Source organism: Liolophura sinensis, chromosome 7, assembly GCF_032854445.1.
Source record: "Liolophura sinensis isolate JHLJ2023 chromosome 7, CUHK_Ljap_v2, whole genome shotgun sequence".
NCBI classification, from domain to species: domain Eukaryota; kingdom Metazoa; phylum Mollusca; class Polyplacophora; order Chitonida; family Chitonidae; genus Liolophura; species Liolophura sinensis.
In genome coordinates, this window is record NC_088301.1 from 48,474,854 (window position 1) to 48,496,068 (window position 21,215).

Genomic DNA, 21,215 nt, shown 5'->3' on the forward strand with positions numbered 1-21,215 from the left:
GTCGTATTTATAAAGACAAATTCATGCACATTTTGTATTTGGAGCGCAAAGATCCGAATTCATGCAACTGCGGAGCGGAGTGCAAATCGCATAGACATCAGAGCCTCATGATAGCCTTCCACTTAGCAAAATGGGGCACACTTTATCAGTACGAATGATTTAGATAAATTAATTTACAGGCACTGAATACTACGTTACCATTTTGTCCACAAATCGTTTTCACACAGGCACAGAATACTACGTTACCAGTTTGTAAACAAATCGTTCTCACACAGGCACTGAATACTACGTTACCAGTTTGTCCACAATTCGTTCTCACAAAGGTACTGAATACAACGTTACCAGTTTGTCCACAAATCGTTATCACACAGGCACTGAATACTACCTAACCAGTTTGCCCATAAATCGTTATCACACAGGCACTGAATACTACGTTACCAGTTTGTCCACAAATCGTTCTCACAAAGGTACCGAATACTACGTTACCAGTTTGTTCACAAATCGTTATCACACAGGCACAGAATACTACGATACCAGTTTGTCCACAAATCGTTATCACACAGGCACAGAATACTACGATACCAGTTTGTTCACAAATCGATATCACACAGGCACAGAATACTACGATACCAGTTTGTCCACAAATCGTTCTCATACAGGCACAGAATACTAAATTACCAGTTTGTAAACAAATCGTTCTCACACAGGCACTAAATAGGCCTACTACGTTACCAGTTTGTCCACAAATCGTTCTCACACAGGCACTGAATACTACGTTACCAGTTTGTCCACAAATCGTTCTCACAAAGGCAGAAATGAACAACAATGAGAGAAGTGACTACATAGCTATGACTCGAACTACTTCAGGCGGCAAATACTCCTCTTACTTTCTTTTGACATCAGAATACATTACTTCTGTTTTCTTTAATTTCCAGTTGTATGGCTATATACCAGCTTTGGAACATATAAGATCTTACACATCATCTTAAAGGTCATTTTTATTTATGCAGAGGTCGATTTTGGTGTATCACGACATGTATCAAGTTGAACATTTTCCGGCTATTTTAACTGCAACAAGTATTTACTCCCTGTGTGCTTATAGACTTTCTGACAGCTTGTCACTTTTTTACGTGGCAAAATAATATTAACAAGATCAAAACTGTATATTAGGTGAAATTGGAATTCACTTTTTCTCATGTTGAACTTTATATTTCGGTCAATTCTTGACTTATGTCAACCTTTCTTCAAGATTGTAGCATTCGACGATAGCTTAATTAGGTCATGCTCCTGTGTATCTATAGATAATGTAATGTTAGAAAAACTATTTTCAGACGGATAACGTGATAACGGAATACAAGGTTTTACGTGGACACCGCTGAAGCAGCTGGGAACAGAACAGACTAGAAGCATCTGTTAGGGGCAAGAGATCGCGTGACGTCGGTTTTGTCACGCCAAATTATTCTACGAAGTTTTACTAGTTCGCTCTTTTTAACACAGGATCCGGACTAGTGCAGGTTAAATTCCTCGCCGCTTCTCTGTTTTTAAATCACAAACCTACAGTAATCTGTGGTATCGCACAAATTTTAGTGATGGTTTCAAATCATCTTCTTATGGAGATGATCCAGCATGTACATGTTTAGCAAGAGAGAAAAAAACACTGTTTTATGAAGTTTAGCTCTACTCTGTTTTGAAACCATATAGTATGTGCATGATATTTATCATTACAGGCAATAATATCTGTTTTCTTTCTCACAGGATGAAGCTCTTCTTTCTCCTTGCGATTTTCGGCCTGGCACTCGGGACCACGATACGTAAGTCGCGGAAAACCATACCAAAAGAATCCAATTGATTTTATTGCATATACTAGGTGTCGGCGTCGAAATATCAGTCTTGGTAAACCATCTTCGCCAAATGAATATTCTCTTAGCTTTTAATTTCGAATTTTCAGAATTTTGAACAAATATATCATGAAAAAGGTATGATACGTTATGCAAAGATAATTTCCGTCGTTCAAAAAATCAAATGACGAACGATTATTCTTCAAATTTCAGAAAGGAAAGAGGCACGTGGCCTTCTGGATTCGCTGTCCTCACTGACACAGGGGACAAAACTCGGTACAGCCTTCAAGGTTATTGACGCTGTGGGAAAAGTCGGCAGTTTCTTTGATCAACTCAAACAACTCGCTCCTGAGGTTCACCAAGCCTTTAACAGCAGCATCTCCGAGATCTCCTCATCGCTCAACGATCTGGTCAACCACTTTGCTTCCCAGATAGAAACTCCAACCAGTAAGACGCATGGCTATTATTGATAAGATAATAATAAACATGTTACAATAAACAAGTACTAATAAATATTGTAGTAATAAATAAAACATCGGATTACACCGGTTACATGCGACCATTTGCCAACTGTCATACTCTCTCAATGGCGTTGTCTATTATATTTATATTATAACTCGCTCCTGAGGTTCACCAAGCTTTAAACAGCAGCATCTCCGAAATCTCCTCATCGCTCAACGATCTGGTCAACCACTTTGCTTCTCAGATCGAAACTCCAGCCAGTAAGATTCAACATTTCAGAAGTATATAGTCATGAAATATATATACATATAATCTCATTTTGTTACCTGAGGGGCATTTGTTGACAAATTGGTAATGGTTGAAAATTTCCACTATACCACAAGCCCCTGGAAGTTGTTAAGTGGACAATGAACATAACGCACTTGACATAAAGTAAATGACTATATTTTCTCACACATTGTTCATTTTAGTTTATTATCTCGATATAGTAGCTATACATAATGAGTTTATATACTTTAGTCAAAAATAAAGTGTGGCATGAATACTGGAAATCATGTGCCAGATATGCCTGTGTATTCAGCCTTAAATATCAATAAAATAGATTTATTTATTTTTTTGATTGCTGTTCAACGCAGTAGTCAAGAATATTTCACATATACGACGGCAGTCATCATTATGGTAGGAGGAAACAGGGCACAGCCCGGGGAAAACCCACGGCCATCCGCAAGTTGCTGAAGGAGCTCAATACAATGGATTGTTACAGATTGATATAGATGTTAAAGCTGTTACAAACCCTGATTTAATCCGTAGCAAGCAATATAACAACCCCTTAGCACAATCTGCAAGCCAGTTTTACATGGTCATCACATGGCTTTATTTACGGAGCTACCATACAGCTAAAAGTAATGCAGGCATTTCATCGGCAAATGCTGGTTCCTTAGATCTGTTACCCATATGATATATTCTCAGTTAGCTATAGATCATCCAATTAAAGCGGTAACTGCAATTCAATTATTTTTCCTGTAAAGGCAACAAACAGGCACGTGGCCTTCTGGATTCGCTTTCCTCACTGACACAGGGGACAAAACTCGGCACAGCCTTCAAGGTTATTGACGCTGTGGGAAAAATCGGCAGTTTCTTTGATCAACTCAAACAACTCGCTCCTGAGGTTCACCAAGCCTTTAACAGCAGCATCTCCGAGATCTCCTCATCGCTCAACGATCTGGTCAACCACTTTGCTTCCCAGATAGAAACTCCAACCAGTAAGACGCATGGCTATTATTGATAAGATAATAATAAACATGTTACAATAAACAAGTACTAATAAATATTGTAGTAATAAATAAAACATCGGATTACACCGGTTACATGCGACCATTTGCCAACTGTCATACTCTCTCAGTGGCGTTGTCTATTATATTGACGTCTTTATATATTTCGCCTCAATGCTTTACAATAACCCAGATTGCCGTCGTTTGAGTGAAAAACTCTTGACTGTAGCTTTAAACACAAATCGTACAAATAAATAAATAAATCCTTTATGCTAAACTCAATACGATTTCACTTAAACGACGGCCTTCGGTTTCCTTCGTAACAGGTTTTTTTATGTCTTTGGTCGGAGTTCCTAAGAATATCTCAACCATGTGCATGACGAATGAGATCGTTAAGTTTTATATGTGCTGGGAACCTTACAGAGTCCGTGTTAAACCGTACCGGGAATTAACATTTAGACTTAAAGGAGGAACAGAACCATTGAGGGAGAGCTTGATTAGAGCCTGCAGCCTTATTTGGTAAAGGACCTGTCGTACTGCGATACAATCGATTAGATGGATGGCTTAGAAAGGACAAATTGGTGTATCCGGAACCGAGTACATAAAAAAAGAACAATCTATAACTCCATGATATTTAAATCTAACTCAGTTTACCTACAAAACTGAATCACCATTTGTTAGAAATTTATACACATTAAAGTAACATCACCGGTATCCATTTTGTAAGTGTCATGATTTGTTTCTTCAACACAGCCAGTAAACAGACTCGTGGCCTGCTGGATTCGCTGTCCTCACTGACACAGGGGACAAAACTCGGTACAGCCTTCAAGGTGATTGACGCTGTGGGAAAAGTCGGCAGTTTCTTTGATCAACTCAAACAACTCGCTCCTGAGGTTCACCAAGCTTTAAACAGCAGCATCTCCGAAATCTCCTCATCGCTCAACGATCTGGTCGACCACTTTGCTTCTCAGATCGAAACTCCAGCCAGTAAGATTCAACATTTCAGAAGTATATAGTCATGAAATATATATACATATAATCTCAATTTGTTACCTGAGGGGCATTTGTTGACAAATTGGTAATGGTTGAAAATTTCCACTATACCACAAGCCCCTGGAAGTTGCTAAGGGGACAATGAACACAACGCACTTGACATAAAGTAAATGACTATATATTCTCACACATTATTCATTTTAGTTTATATTCTCGATATAGTAGCTATACATAATGAGTTTATCTACTTTAGTCAAAGATAAAGTGTGGCATGAATACTGGAAATCATGTGCCAGATATGCCTGTGTATTCAGCCTTAAATATCAATAAAATAGATTTATTTATTTTTTTGATTGCTGTTCAACGCAGTAGTCAAGAATATTTCACATATACGACGGCAGTCATCATTATGGTAGGAGGAAACAGGGCACAGCCCGGGGAAAACCCACGGCCATCCGCAAGTTGCTGAAGGAGCTCAATACAATGGATTGTTACAGATTGATATAGATGTTAAAGCTGTTACAAACCCTGATTTAATTCAAATAGCAAGCAATATAACAACGCCTTAGCACAACCTGTGAGCCAGTTTTACATAGTCATCACATGGCTTTATTTACGGAGCTACCATACAGCTAAAAGTAATGCAGGCATTTCATCGGCAAATGCTGGTTCCTTTGATCTGGGACCCATATGATATATTCTCAGATAGCTATAGATCATCCAGTTAAAGCGGTAACTGCAATTCAATTATTTTTCCTGTAAAGGCAACAAACAGGCACGTGGCCTTCTGGATTCGCTATCCTCACTGACACAGGGGACAAAACTCGGCACAGCCTTCAAGGTTATTGACGCTGTGGGAAAAATCGGCAGTTTCTTTGATCAACTCAAACAACTCGCTCCTGAGGTTCACCAAGCCTTTAACAGCAGCATCTCCGAGATCTCCTCATCGCTCAACGATCTGGTCAACCACTTTGCTTCCCAGATAGAAACTCCAACCAGTAAGACGCATGGCTATTATTGATAAGATAATAATAAACATGTTACAATAAACAAGTACTAATAAATATTGTAGTAATAAATAAAACATCGGATTACACCGGTTACATGCGACCATTTGCCAACTGTCATACTCTCTCAGTGGCGTTGTCTATTATATTGACGTATTTATATATTTCGCCTCAATGCTTTACAATAATCCAGACTGCCGTCGTTTGAGTGAAAAACTCTAGAGTATAGCTTTAAACACAAATCAAACAAATAAATAAATAAATCCTTTATGCTAAACTCAATACGATTTCACTTAAACGACGGCCTTCGGTTTCCTTCGTAACAGGTTTATTTATTTCTTTGGTCGGAGTTCCTAAGAATATCTCAACCATGTGCATGACGAATGAGATCGTTAAGTTTTATATGTGCAGGGAACTTTACAGAGTCCGTGTTAAACCGTACCGGGAATTAACATTTAGACTTAAAGGAGGAACAGAACCATTGAGGGAAAGCTTGATTAGACCCTGCAGCCTTATTTGGTAAAGGACCTGTCGTACTGCGATACAATCGATTAGATGGATGGCTTAGAAAGGACAAATTGGTGTATCCGGAACCGAGTACATTAAAAAAAAACAATGTATAACTCCATGATATTTAAATCTAACTCAGCTTACCTACAAAACTGAATCACCATTTGTTAGAAATTTATACAAGTTAAAGTAACATCACCGGTATCCATTTTGTAAGTGTCATGATTTGTTTCTTCAACACAGCCAGTAAACAGACTCGTGGCCTGCTGGATTCGCTGTCCTCACTGACACAGGGGACAAAACTCGGTACAGCCTTCAAGGTGATTGACGCTGTGGGAAAAATCGGCAGTTTCTTTGATCAACTCAAACAACTCGCTCCTGAGGTTCACCAAGCTTTAAACAGCAGCATCTCCGAAATCTCCTCATCGCTCAACGATCTGGTCAACCACTTTGCTTCTCAGATCGAAACTCCAGCCAGTAAGATTCAACATTTCAGAAGTATATAGTCATGAAATATATATACATATAATCTCAATTTGTTACCTGAGGGGCATTTGTTGACAAATTGGTAATGGTTGAAAATTTCCACTATACCACAAGCCCCTGGAAGTTGCTAAGGGGACAATGAACACAACGCACTTGACATAAAGTAAATGACTATATATTCTCACACATTATTCATTTTAGTTTATATTCTCGATATAATACCTATACATAATGAGTTTATCTACTTTAGTCAAAGATAAAGTGTGGCGTGAATACTGGAAACCATGGAATCATGTGCCAGATATGCCTGTGTATTCAGCCTTAAATATCAATAAAATGGATTTATTTTTTTCTTTTGATTGCTGTTCAACGCAGTAGTCAAGAATGTTTAACATATACGACGGCAGTCATCATTATGGTAGGAGGAAACAGGGCACAGCCCGGGGAAAACCCACGGCCTTCCGCAAGTTGCTGAAGGAGCTCAATACAATGGATTGTTACAGATTGATATAGATGTTAAAGCTGTTACAAACCCTGATTTAATTCAAATAGCAAGCAATATAACGACCCCTTAGCACAACCTGTGAGCCAGTTTTACATAGTCATCACATGGCTTTATTTACGGAGCTACCATATAGCTAAAAGTAATGCAGGCATTTCATCGGCAAATGCTGGTTCCTTAGATCTGGGACCCATATGATATATTCTCAGTTAGCTATAGATCATCCAGTTAAAGCAGTAACTACAATTCAATTATTTACCCTGTAAAGGCAACAAACAGGCACGTGGCCTCCTGGATTCGCTTTCCTCACTGACACAGGGGACAAAACTCGGCACAGCCTTCAAGGTTATTGACGCTGTGGGAAAAATCGGCAGTTTCTTTGATCAACTCAAACAACTCGCTCCTGAGGTTCACCAAGCCTTTAACAGCAGCATCTCCGAGATCTCCTCATCGCTCAACGATCTGGTCAACCACTTTGCTTCCCAGATAGAAACTCCAACCAGTAAGACGCATGGCTATTATTGATAAGATAATAATAAACATGTTATAATAAACAAGTACTAATAAATATTGTAGTAATAAATAAAACACCGGATTTTACCCGTTACATGCGACCATTTGCCAACTGTCATACTCTGTATCAATGGCGTTGCTTATAACATTGACGTATATATGTACTTCGCCTCAATGCTTTACAATAACCCAGATTGCCTTCGTGTGAGTGAAAGACTCTTGAATATAGCTTTAAACACAAAAGCTATATTCATGCAAATGAATAAATAAATCCTTTATGCTAAACTCAGTATGATTTCACAAACGACGGCCTTCGGTTTTCTTCGTAACAGGTTTATCTATTTCTTTGGTTGGAGTTTTACGCGGTTCCTAACAATATCTCACCCAAGTGCATGAGAAGTGAGATGGTTAGGTTTTATATGTGCTGGGAACCGTGTTGAACCGTACGAGGAATTAACGCTCAGATTTAAAAGCGGAGCAGAACCATTGAAGGAAAGCTTGATTAGAGCCTGCAGCCTTATTTGGTAAAGGACCTGTCGTACTGCGATACAATCGCTTAGAAAAATTGGTGTATCCGGAACCGAGTATATAAAAAAAAAACAATATATAACTCCATGATATTTAAATCTAACTCAGTTTACCTGCAAAACTGAAGCACCATTTGTTAGAAATTTATACAAATTAAAGTAACATCACCGGTATCCATTTTGTAAGTGTCATGATTTGTTTCTTCAACACAGCCAGTAAACAGACTCGTGGCCTGCTGGATTCGCTGTCCTCACTGACACAGGGGACAAAACTCGGTACAGCCTTCAAGGTGATTGACGCTGTGGGAAAAGTCGGCAGTTTCTTTGATCAACTCAAACAACTCGCTCCTGAGGTTCACCAAGCCTTTAACAGCAGCATCTCTGAAATCTCCTCATCGCTCAATGATTTGGTCGACCACTTTGCTTCTCAGATCGAAACTCCAACCAGTAAGACGCATGCCTATTATTGACAAAATAATAATTAATACGTAATAGTAAAAACTGTAGTAATAAAGAAAACTCTCATAATCTCTATGAATACCGTTGTATGGACATATTTATATATTTCGCCTCAATTGCTTTACAATAAACCAGTCTGCCGTCCTTTGGGTGAAAAATTCTTCAGTATATCGTTAAACACAAGTCATGCAAATAAATAAATAAATGTTTAATGCTAAACTCAGTGAAAATGATTTCACTTAGACGACGGCCTTCAGTTTCCTTTGAAACGGGTTTATTTATTTCTAATTTTAGGCAGTTCCTATAAGAATATCTCTCTCACGTGCATGAGAAGTGAGATGGTTAGGTTGAATATGTGCTGGAAACCTTAGAGATCCCCTGTTAAACCGTCAGAGAAATAAACGTTTCCAAGCTGTCAATGAAGAATTCGCATTCAGCCAGTCATATTCAATATTTGTTGCAAGGTTAGGCAAGGTCCCACACATTGGTTACAAATGTTCAATTGCTTTCCCCTGGAATGGGATGAAAAGTAAAACCGTCCCGTGAAGAGGTGGTGAGACAACGAATGTGATTGATCCATCCATTAACGAGCATGCAGCCTTATTTGGTAAAGAACCTGTCGCACTGCGACACATTCGATTAAATGAATAGGCCAGAAAGGACAAATTGGATTAGACGGAACCGGGTACAATTTTTAAAAAACACCCTATAACTCCGTGATGGTTAAGTCTGACTCATGCTTACCTACAAAACTGAATCACCTGAATCAAATATGAATTTGTTAGAAATTTTATATAAATTAAATTAACATAACATCCATGTTCAACACTCCAACCAGTAAGTAAATGAGGTTTCATCTCAAGTAACCAGGTTTATTTCTATGTATTTGCTTAAAATTGTTAGTGCATATGCATACATATCGTAGTTCTAACTTCATATAGAACTCTTGCATGTATTTTTCTTTTTTCTTACAGAAAACAAGTTCTAAGTCTTAAGGAATATCAACAGCATATCTCTTCCGGGATAGGCATTTTACATGATTGTACGGATGAAATAGATGTCCTCATAGAAGCTTTAAATCTGAATTGGTCATTATGCTTGCATGACAAGCATTCTGCTGGTGGACTGAAATAAATTGGAGTTAACATCACTGCATTTTACCTAATCCTGCTTCATTTGTGGTGCAAGAGATGTTGCTACTTTTTATGCATTTACATTTAAAATGAAACACTGATGTAAACTGACCGGATTCACCGGTTACGTATGACCATTTGCCAACTATCATATGTGCTGTCTTCTCTGATCTGGTTTTACTCTCAGTGCCGAAGTCTTGCATTTTACCAATATGCTTTCATCTGCATGTGCTTGACCTAAATAAAATGGACCGTAAAAGACGCCACTGGATACCGATAAGGAGTTAAGATGCAAGATTTTTTGGTATACTTACTTGTTTCATACCATGAAGATAGATCATATCTGGGAGCACACAGACATTATCAACTTTTGGTCGAGAGAAAGTTTCAATATTTACGTATATATTTAAAGAATTACTTACCTTAGTGAAACCTGATGATGCGGAGGCACATCTTGGCGTTCATGGCGAATTCATAGCTAAGCCCTCCCTTCTACACATATTAGCAGACGTATAATTTCTGTTGGAAGCTATACTTTGTTAAATGCTTGACTGTATTCATATAGTATGCAGCAGATTATTCTGTTAAATATAGCACAATTACCAGAATACATTGTAGCATCACTCAGACATTCTATTAAAATCAGCATAGTACTTTGGAGTGTATCAACATAGTATTTTACGCACACACGCCAATAAAAAATAAAGCAACATCGGCTTCACCTCTTTATCAATGAGATTTGATTGGCGTGTTTGTTCGGGATTATTATCGTTAACAATAAAGCACAAGTTCAGAACCCGGAACACCGAAATATGATGGACAATACAACGCTGAAACGACACACCACAATTCTGGGCTAGTCAGCTGCATGTGTTTTACACTTTGTCGAATGAAGTGTATAATTCCGCGGAGGACGATTTATTCAGATGAGGACACATAAGGCGCAAATGGCGCAGCGGGGTCCCAGTCAAATATAGAGGCCATCACTCCAATACCTAAGGTCACTGTCAATTTTCGTTTTGCTTTTTTTTTTTTCAATACACTAAGAAACACTACATCAACTATAAGCGTTTTTCTCTTTTAAGTCTTCTGATGAAAGTTTGTCACTATACTACCGGTATAGTGACCGGTGTCCTTAAGCATTGTTGAAGAATAAAAACTCGAAGACTATGGGAAACCGGGCAGAGATACTTGAAAACTCACGACCAGGCTTGGTAAGCTAAGTACCCAAATCACAGTTCATGCTGTCAAGTGGTAAACCAAAAATCGAAAGCACAATTCCAAAAGACTGGTTTCATTAACAAAATTAGCACCATAATCTCCGAAAATTATATACCTGCATATAACGGAACGTGTCAATATACATATGTATAGCGTGCAACATTAACACCTGCTAATAAACACGAACTTTATCGCGAAAAAGGACTCCAATATATGTACATATCTTAGACGATATGATTATATATCATGGACTGAGTGATTCTATATCTTGCAAGATATGGCTTCATATCTTGGACGATTTGACCGTATCCCGAGGAAATCAGAGTGCCCGATCTAACCTCATACGTTTGTCAAGTTACTGACGAATTAACATTTTCCACATGTGACGTACGTATGTATGCACTACATATTTGTGGAACACGACTGCGCAAGCCGCCACACCAACCATCTGTATTCATTCTCCGGGACGACCTTGGTACAACTGCTGCCTGCGGTATCGGGTGATCTTGACATGGCACCACCTACATCACAGTTGGAAATCAATAGGTGTTCTTGTGTCGCGTGCAATCTGCACGTTTGACAATCCCTGGTAATCTAAAGTCTTAAATGTAACACACATAAAATGATCACAAGTAAACGTGTGCAGAATACAAGGTTTTTATATTGCATTACACTGGAACTGCATTACAATGGTACAACATTTAAATACCAGCATGTATGTAACAAGGGAATACTATCGTAACTGCTTTAGGCTGGAAAGGGCTTGCGCTGAAGTCGATGGATAAACAGCGCAATGTGGGAATATTTCAAAACCGAAAATAATTACCTGCCTTTTGAATCAGCGCAAATGAATATGAATTTCCTCTGGAAACTTTATCAATCTTAACTAAACGAGTATATACCAATACCCCTATAATAGCATAATTTAGATGCTGAATTAAAGGTAAGAGAAAATAAACTATAACCAAGAGTGTGTGTCTTGCTTCTAGACAACACATTTACTTCTAGCAATACTTTCACTCATCACTCCTGTATTATGTAATCTGTAAGTAGGTCCTTGTGCAACACCCGTTACACCCCTGTTGGGGGACTATTTTACCCCTAATGCTAAAAATGCTGCAGAACACAAAACTGAGCATCTGAGTCAAAATGTAGTTAATACACACCACATTTGACTCCACGTCAAAGCATGTGCAAAAAACACTTTGCAAAAACATTTGCAGTGAGTATATACAAAATATATTTACACTGGAGTACAGCAGTTCTCGAGAATAAATAAAACGTATGCATCAGCAAGTCGACTTTCAAAACAAATAGTTTAACCAGCGTGACTGGTACAATAACAATTAAGTCACAATAACATAATCTGCAGAACCTGCACTGAAAGAATTCACCTTGATAACTTTTCACATTTATACTTTTCTTCATGTTTCTTTAATACAGGGCCGGGTTTCACGAAAACCTAACTTTTGACATAAGCTGCATCTATATTTATCTAACTGGCGTTTTTCAAAAACAAAAAATCTCCACTATGAAAAAAAAACTGATTTCAAACTGTGGAGACAATTTTATTGAGTGGCCCTAAACAAAAGCAAAGCCAAGCCTTCCCATTTATTGTGAAGATCTGCTTCCCTTAAACATATTTATAGCCCTTGAAATCTGGCTTTACTCACTTAAAACCTACAAAAATTAAGACTTCAATGGACACCTCTGGGACATTTTGGGGAAACATGAAAACAGGTCCTATAACCGCCTCATTAAATAAACAATGTTTTCATGATTCTTTTAGTCAAATACAGCAGCTTTACACCAACTTTTGCAGCAACTACACACTAGTGTGGATGGCTAAATTATAGTTAATGAATTTAATTTGGAGTGCTTTTGTATTACACAGTTATTTAGATTTAAACCCTGCTAAATAAGGATTCTATCCCGCTGGATTTATGACAAGCATTCTGAAAAGTCCTGGGACTAAAACAGACCACTGTTCCAGTTAGAGTGCTCTCTGCTTGTGGTTTTATTAACGATTTGGTTGAGATCTGGAACAGTTTGAGAGATTGGTAACCTGTTGAAAGTTCATGAGCCATGTGGTCAACCTCAAATTTCACATTATACTACAGGCTCACCAGTTTTAGTTTGTCTATATTAAGTAATACACTCTAAAGATAATCTGTTCAACTGACAAAATACAATGTTTTCTGAGTAATGGTATAATAGATTGTGTTATTGCTACAAATAATTATGTTTTATATGACCGACTTATTCCAACAGCTTACTTTTGTTGGTGTAACAGTATTATGTTGTATTAACACAATGTATTCTACCATCAGATTAGTTTATAGAGTGTACAGTTTGACACAAATATGTATCATGCCAGTTAGTACGGCCCTTCTTGGCATGACAGATATGGATGACAAGCAGGCAGAAAGGCTCCATAATTCACTAAGGAGCGAAGTGGGTCATTCTACATTGTTACAGCCGAGATGGTCGTCTCTGAGGTCCACAACAAGCAACACTTTCCTCTCTTGTCCTGTTTTTCTCCTTAAGACATTATCGTAAAATAATATATGCTTCAACAAATGTACTGTAAGTACTAGTCAAAACAACTATATATAGAGTGTAAATTAAAATGAGAAATGTAACATGTAAAAGTAAATTAGTTAAACAAGGATTGCATCTACTTCAATTCATCAACCATAATAATTACCTACCGTGAATGCAAGCATGAACAGTCCAAATACTGTCAATGACAAATGACTAGTTTTAGTATAGTTTTAATACTTGTAATTATTCATAAATTTGGCGACAAGCTGCAAAATACATCCCATAAAATAACAGGCCATTCTAAAAATTAACGCTGTCAGATAACAGGCTGTCAGATAACATGGTACTGGACAACATACATTCATACATTTCCAGGCCTTGCATTTTGTGGGAAGAATATGTGAAACAAAGTCAAGGTTCTCGCAGATGATTTTCTCAGTGGTGAGTGGACTACCCCTTAACAAAGGCTACAAAATTAACTTTGATAAATAATATTCGTGACCAGCATAACTCTACCTAGCAGATTTAATGCAATTTTATTACCAGCATTACATTTTTTACAACTGAGTTTCATAATAATTGAATAAACTTTATAAGAATAACTGTTAACCTTGCCAGTGGGAACATTTGCAACCATTGAGTTTTGTAAAAATAAACTATATACACTGTTTCAAAGAAAACATAATGTAAATAATGTGTACATATATGAATATAAGTAAGCCTATACATCTACTCCCCCATTATCCAATGGGAGATAAGCAGAACATATACACTGTACTTCTTGCGTAGAATACATTATTATTAGTATATTAGTATATACATACTGATTATGATATATGGATACTGATAACGTACATGTATGTGCTATAATATACATCTGTTGCTTTCTTTCAAGTTTTCTTTTAAATGTACATATCACACTTGTGTAACAATGATGATAGAAGCATGTCTTGCAGACTAGAAACAGATTTCACTTATGTTTCCTACTGGTACCGATGCAACAATAAAAACCAAAAGATGTGGACACCCATATAAATTTCATGTTCCTGACCTTACAATCAATCTCCAACATGGAAGACTAAAATTAACAACGTAAAATATTTTGTTTGAAAATTCACATAACTGAAGTGTAGACAATACCACACACAATCATTAGAATATAACCCTGTTTGTAACACTATGTCATTATGAGGACAATCACAGTTGCTGCATAAGTCTCATTCAAAAGTGTCACGCTGCTGTATCACAAAATTCAGAAAATCACAAAGAAAACAACCACAGGATATTGATTTCATTCAACTCGCTTTAAAATACAGGTTAACTTGCATGTACTTTCAAAATGTTAAATATATGACAAAAATCAATGAACAAAAAGAAGAAATATGTACAGTAAATCATCATGAAGTATCACCATCATCAGTATAGATCATGAAGACACAAAGTAAACTTGTCACATTTTCTAAGAAACAGACTAATCGCCATTACAGCATCCACCTGCAGATATAACCTAGTCCTGAATATGATCTTTAAAAAAGTCAGGCCAGTCATTTTGTTACAACTTGTGTTGTCTAGTGTCTCAATTATCATTCATGTATGCCTTCATGTATACATGTATTTGACCCTAAGAACACCGCTCTACACACCTCGGTATCTTCTATGTGACATCTGATAATGTGGATGTTTTACACCTTGGATTTTCCCACAAACACACTTCCTGAATGCCATTATCGAGTTTGTAAACTTCGTTGCACATTGTGTCCTTTTTTCATCTAATCATGATACATAAATAGGCCTTATTGGTGATTTAGGTACATTTGGCATCTAGGGTCAACTATACACCCTGTGGAACAAAATATTCCATAGGCCACATGACAAAGGCTCACACTTTGTGCCAAAAATCACAAAAATTTTGGCAAAAAGAGGTGTAGGAGTACATGCAGGTTAGAGTCAGTCTTTTTTATAGATAGTGTGTACAAATGGCCCAAGTGACTTCACAAATCTTTTTGCCACTTAATGCTTACATCCCTGACCAATTATAAAATAAAGTAGTTTGTTTGATTCTTAAATAATGTAATTTTTCTATCCAATTTAAATAAAAAAAGGTGATTTCTTGCAGCTACAAAAAGAAAATCCTTCTCATTGTATATGTATAAATAATCTGCTTTAATTTACCGTCACAAGAAGAACACTTGTTCACGCTAAACACTTTGCCAGGCAATCTTTCCTGTGCCTGAAAGTGTAATTTAACACAAAGTTTCTTTTACACACAGACTGTAATATGTACACAATGAGGCATCACAGTTTATGATTTATCAATTATCAATTTTTTAATGATCTTATCAGCGGACTCAGATGTCCATCTTCTTCACAGTGGCCAGAGATTTAACCAGGAGGGCATAAGTGTCACGGGCTGTTTTCACCTGAGACTCCGCATAGGCAGACAACCCATGTTGAAAGGCACGCAGTCGTTCTTGTTCAAATGTTTTCAACTGCAAATCAAGACAATTCAAACAATAATAACAAGAAGGCAGTCTGAGGTAAATCTTGGATTTGGTAGCAAAGGCTTCCTACTCAAGTTAACTATAAATTTCATGAACATTGATGAATACTGTTTTGATGAAGTATTTAAACTCATTTATAAATACTGTTGTCATTTAATCAATAAAATCAATACAATCTACATGAGACTTTCACTTTTATATGTACACTTGCCACAATAAAGCAGCTGTGGTCAAGTTAGCACCTAGTCTGAGACAGTGGCCTTTAAAGGTGGAAAAAACATAAAATTACTTAATGTTCAGGTTAAAGGCTGCAAAAAGTTAGTTGTAAATGTGGTCTGCATTATTTTTTTTTTTGGTTTTTCTTTAATAAGAAAAGACACCTGCAAATAATTGTTGTACGGTGGGTATCTGCGACCACCTTTTGGAATGTATAGTTTTTGACTGACTATGATGATGACGTTACACATGTTTAATAAATACATATTTGCACAAGAATTTGGTGTTTTTCAGCTAGCAAATATGTTCAACCAGGATTTTGATCATATTTGTATTTTTACTATATTCATAATTATCACAATTCAGAGTAAATGCATATTTTCAGATATGAATAACATACTTATCAAATACATTTATTAGACATGCACCACACCCTTATTTAGAACATTATCATGGAACAACAATACCAAAAATATAAACGCTCCCAAATTGCCCCCATACAAAAATATTTTCAAACACCCTTTTATCATTTCCAAAAAAAAAAAAAAAAATCTGAAAAAATATCAATGACTGCAAATAAGTTTTGACAATCTTTAATTTGATTATCATTTTTTTGTTTACTTCTCCCTCAATGTTTGAGGCTGTAGCTGCTTTCCACAGACAATAAGACAGCAAAATTTCAATGTAACATTTTCTACTAGGCACCTTCAGGTTCTCCACTGTTCTTAACACAAGTTACTGTGAATGGAGACATGATTTCCAGTGTAGTATTTCAATGATCGAATACTTATTGTTGTAACGCCATAGACCATGGAGTGAAAACTGTTTTTTCGAAACGCTTTTTTGTAATACCCCATTTCTGTTGCACTTTAGACCTGCTTTGTGTCTTCCTGACTGCACAATACCAGGCCTTATGGCATCTTGTAAATTTGCAATCTGTAACTCTTTCCTCAAGGCAGACAATCCCATAATGCATTGCTGACATCACTATGCAATCAGTCTATTAGAAACTTAGATGTTGATAACCTAGAGAAAAGGTGATGCCAGCTTATAATTTTTAATCTTCCAATCTCTTTGTCACACAAACTGTCCCCAGTGCATTTATTTATTTTTTTATGTGACTGGTGTTTTATGCCGAACAAGAATATTTCACTTATACCACAGCGGCCAGAATTATGGTGGGAGGAAACCCACGACCATTCGCAGATTGCTGACAGACCTTTCCATGTAGAGCTGGAGAGGAAGCAAGAACTAGAGGAATCCAAAGGTCTTACCTCTCGCCTGGCCATATCTGTACAACTGTTATAAGCCTTCTGTGCAGCTTCTTGAGCTTCTTCAGCCTGAAAACATACAAAGGGAACAAATGGTACATGTAAAAGAACAAATCGTTCATTTTCTAGAACAAATGGTACCTGTATCAGACAACATATGACACCTGCATCTATGGCAACAAATGTACCTTTCACTTTTAAATACAAAATAGCCATGTATGCAAGAGATCGAAAAGTCTGGGTACATTATGGACAGTATGAACATGTACTATAGCCTTCACCAATATAAATTCACTGTGGCAGGCTAGATGAGGTCTTATTTGATTTCCCACACAGATACATGTATTAGAAGGAAATACCAAGCCTCGTTCACCTACAGATTGAAGTACACTTACACCAGAAGTCTACTGACAGCTTCATATTTCACCATTTCACCAGACAAATAGGCAGACCGACAGACATGGTAATGCCAGTAAATAAATACCCACTCACTCCACACCACCTGTCGAACTGTGTTAAAAGGGTGGAAGTTGGGGGGGAGGAGGCGGGAGTATAACAAAGAGACTGAGCCATGCATTTGGTAATTAAATTGATATAAACTAAACCAACAGTCTGGTTTTATCACAAAGATGACTACATCAATTTTAAAATGATTAGACTTGTTTTCGACAGGCTTTTACTTTGGTGCAGTTATATACTTCCAAAATAAGTACAAAAATGTTTTTCTATTTACTTTTCTGACCGTTGTTTTACACCTTACATGCCACACTCAATAATATTTCACTTAACAATATGCAAGGAAACCCTTGACGACCCATAGGCAGCTGTCTGATCTTCCCACATACATGCAAGACCAGAGAGGAAGACAGGACAAATGTATTCAGACCGCACAGTGACTGCATCTGTGAGAGGCCTCTGAATCATTGTGCCATGCTAGCATGCTAATTAGTATGCATGTGACATACGTGAAGTATGCATGTAACACTGAGAAGCATGCACCTATAAATTATGCTTTCCTCATGAAAGATTTCATTATGGACGTTAGCTACAAAGACAGGGGATGAACATGTACATATGTAATAAATCTAGGATTAACCTTGACATATAACCTAAAGCCACCAGATACCCTCTAAACTTAATTATAGATCATAACAATTATATATATGTCATATAATATTTCAAGACTTCTACGAAAATGCAATCAAAAGTTAGATATAACCTGAAAGCAAATGGCAGACAACACAATACATCCACAACATAATAGTGATGCTTAAAGAGTTACTATCACAACATTGTCGGCGATTACATCAAATACATATAGATATCGTTAAAAGTATATTTTTGTCACTTGCTATGGGACCTCTGGAGATCTCTAATGGTGAATTTTGAAATTAAAAATGCCATAAGTTAAACTTGTATTGTGCACGACTGTATGAAGACTACATTCAAGACAGATATCATATTTGACTGTTCATGTATATTTGATTGGAGAATGTTTCACTTACATGATGGCAGTCAAGAAAGATTAAAGCCTTCTATAGGTCCATATACATGACAAACTTACTGGCTTGAAGACACAGCCGAAACAGCAACAGTTGCATTCAAACACATAACCTCATTGGTTGAGGGTCTAACAGCTGCAGTTAACCACTGCCATAACCATCTGAGCCACGGAGGTTCATGGTATGTATCAAAGATGTGAGCTGAAAGAACAACCTCTCATCTGCTTGCAACTCATGATTTTGAAATTTTATACCTTGGTGATGTTCTGGTTTCTAGAAAACAATATTTTTTTTCTGCATTTTTTGTAGCAGGTCTAAACCTCAAAGGAAACTTCTAGCAAGATAAAACAAACACCTTGGGCAAACTGTGTCAAATGGGTATGTTCTACCTAATTTAATCATGAATTTAATCGAAGATCTCCAATATTTTCCTGACTCTCAATAATTGCCTACATGTATATCATCAATTTCAACATATCAGTAACCTTCTACTACAATGTACAATCATACATGTACAATGTATCTTTTTTGTTGTCTTGTGGGTTTTTTTTAAGGGGGGGATAGTGATGGAGAGATTGTTTAGTAATGAACATGGTGTGTTTCCCAAATATTAGGTAATATACTTGACAAAGACACAGTAACACTGCTCCATCAAGCAGTAACTGTACAGGGGATTCTTTTACTGGCATGCAAACAGTACAATGCTTTCTTTTTAGTAAAGCTTAAAGGGTCCAATGAATTAAGCATTAACGCATTCTTTTTGTACTTTTTGTTATATGTGCTTATACTGTTACCTATACCTAGCTGGAGATGGGCAGCTTTCTGTATATATAGACAGGTAGTTGTACATCTACCACTGGCAAATATGTACTGTACGTGCTAAAACTTGGTAACATCAGTTATAAACATGGACACATGGGTCATCAATAAACCCAACAGATTTCATAAATCCAGCCAATTATCATGTCTGGAAATAGTAAATAAAGAATTACGACATGAGAAAATGGCAAGCCCAGAATAAAATGCAGATATTTTTTTTAAGTTTTAAATACATACCTGTGCACTAACAGGTAAATATAAATTCAACAGAAAAACGATTCAACAGCAGAATATGTGCAAAAACCACTTGCCACACAGGTCAACACAAACTGTAACATTGTATGACAAAAAACACATTTCTGTACAAAAATGTGTCCAGTACAAATCCACAGTAAAGCTGTGCCCACATCAGGGAAGGCTAAACAAAATTAACTCAGGCAATCCCGTTTAAATCACTTAGCAATGCAGAATTGAATAAAATCTAAACAATTCTTTTAGTTATTTATTTGATTGGTATTTTACGATGTATTCAAGAAGAATATATTTCACTTATACAACAGCAGCCAGCATTATGGTGGGAGAAAATCAGGCAGAGCCTGGGGAAAGCCAGCAACCATCGGCCATGACCTTCCCATGTTAGCCCACAGAAGAAGCCACCGTGAGCTGGATGAAATCATTGATAGAAACCGCACTGGTGAGAGACTCCTGGGTTTAATGCACTGCACTGACACTCCAAACCACCTCAGCTACCTGATTGTTTATATGTTATGTTACACTAAAGAATATTTCACTTTTTATCAGTGAAAAAAATCTCAAGTATCAAAACAATCTTTGACATTTTTAAAAAAAATTTTAACACAATTCTGCAGGCTTTTTCACTTGTCCAATAGAGGCCAGTTTCAAGGTGGAGATGCCAGAATGATCAGAATAAACCACTGAGCCTTTGGCAAATTACTGACACACTCTCCCACATGATAAACATGTATTTCATATTGTTGGAAGGTAACTGAACAACAAATTTCAGAGAGTACAGTAATTTGCTTCTTGACACTAAGAGCAGGGCCCAAAGAAAACTCAAAATGACATAATAACAAAATTCCTGGTCCGAGAACGGGATTGAATACATGTTCATAAAATTATTCTAAAATATCATTATAATATGACCTGTCTTAGGACACAGGAGCATATAGCGACAAATATATATGCATATGTTGCAGAAGAATGAGTCTAGTTTACACAAGAGTTGAAAGAATGTGGGCACTGATATCATTTCAACATTCCAACTTAACACACAATTACAGTTCTTCTAATTAACCGGCCATCTAGAATGTGAAATCATCAATAACTCTTGACTGGGTGAATTCACTAACTATTTCCTGCATTCAATTATATACATATTCTGGTACAAGATACCCACCCTCCTACCCTTAACAGCTGCCA

The 21,215-nt window shown here is 36.9% G+C and overlaps 2 protein-coding genes across 2 annotated transcripts in view; one reads left to right on the forward strand and one right to left on the reverse strand.

The window, feature by feature from the left end:
• The first annotated feature begins 1,439 nt into the window (after nt 1-1,439).
• Nucleotides 1,440-10,398, forward strand: LOC135471470 (uncharacterized). The gene is made up of 10 exons (XM_064750716.1): nt 1,440-1,514; nt 1,756-1,811; nt 2,052-2,285; nt 3,329-3,562; nt 4,325-4,558; nt 5,329-5,562; nt 6,325-6,558; nt 7,338-7,571; nt 8,323-8,556; nt 9,543-10,398. The coding sequence occupies exons 2-10, from the start codon at nt 1,757-1,759 to the stop codon at nt 9,554-9,556; spliced, it is 1,707 nt and encodes a 568-aa protein (XP_064606786.1). The 5' UTR covers nt 1,440-1,514; nt 1,756; the 3' UTR covers nt 9,557-10,398.
• A 1,189-nt stretch (nt 10,399-11,587) lies between these two features.
• Nucleotides 11,588-21,215, reverse strand: part of LOC135470983 (sorting nexin-5-like) — a 55,691-nt gene continuing 46,063 nt past the window's right edge. The window contains exons 14-15 of the mRNA XM_064750032.1: nt 17,458-17,523; nt 11,588-15,955 (exon numbers count right to left, since the gene is read on the reverse strand). Of these exons, the coding sequence (XP_064606102.1) occupies nt 15,815-15,955; nt 17,458-17,523 (207 nt within the window). The 3' untranslated portion in view covers nt 11,588-15,814. The remainder of the gene's footprint in view (nt 15,956-17,457; nt 17,524-21,215) is intronic.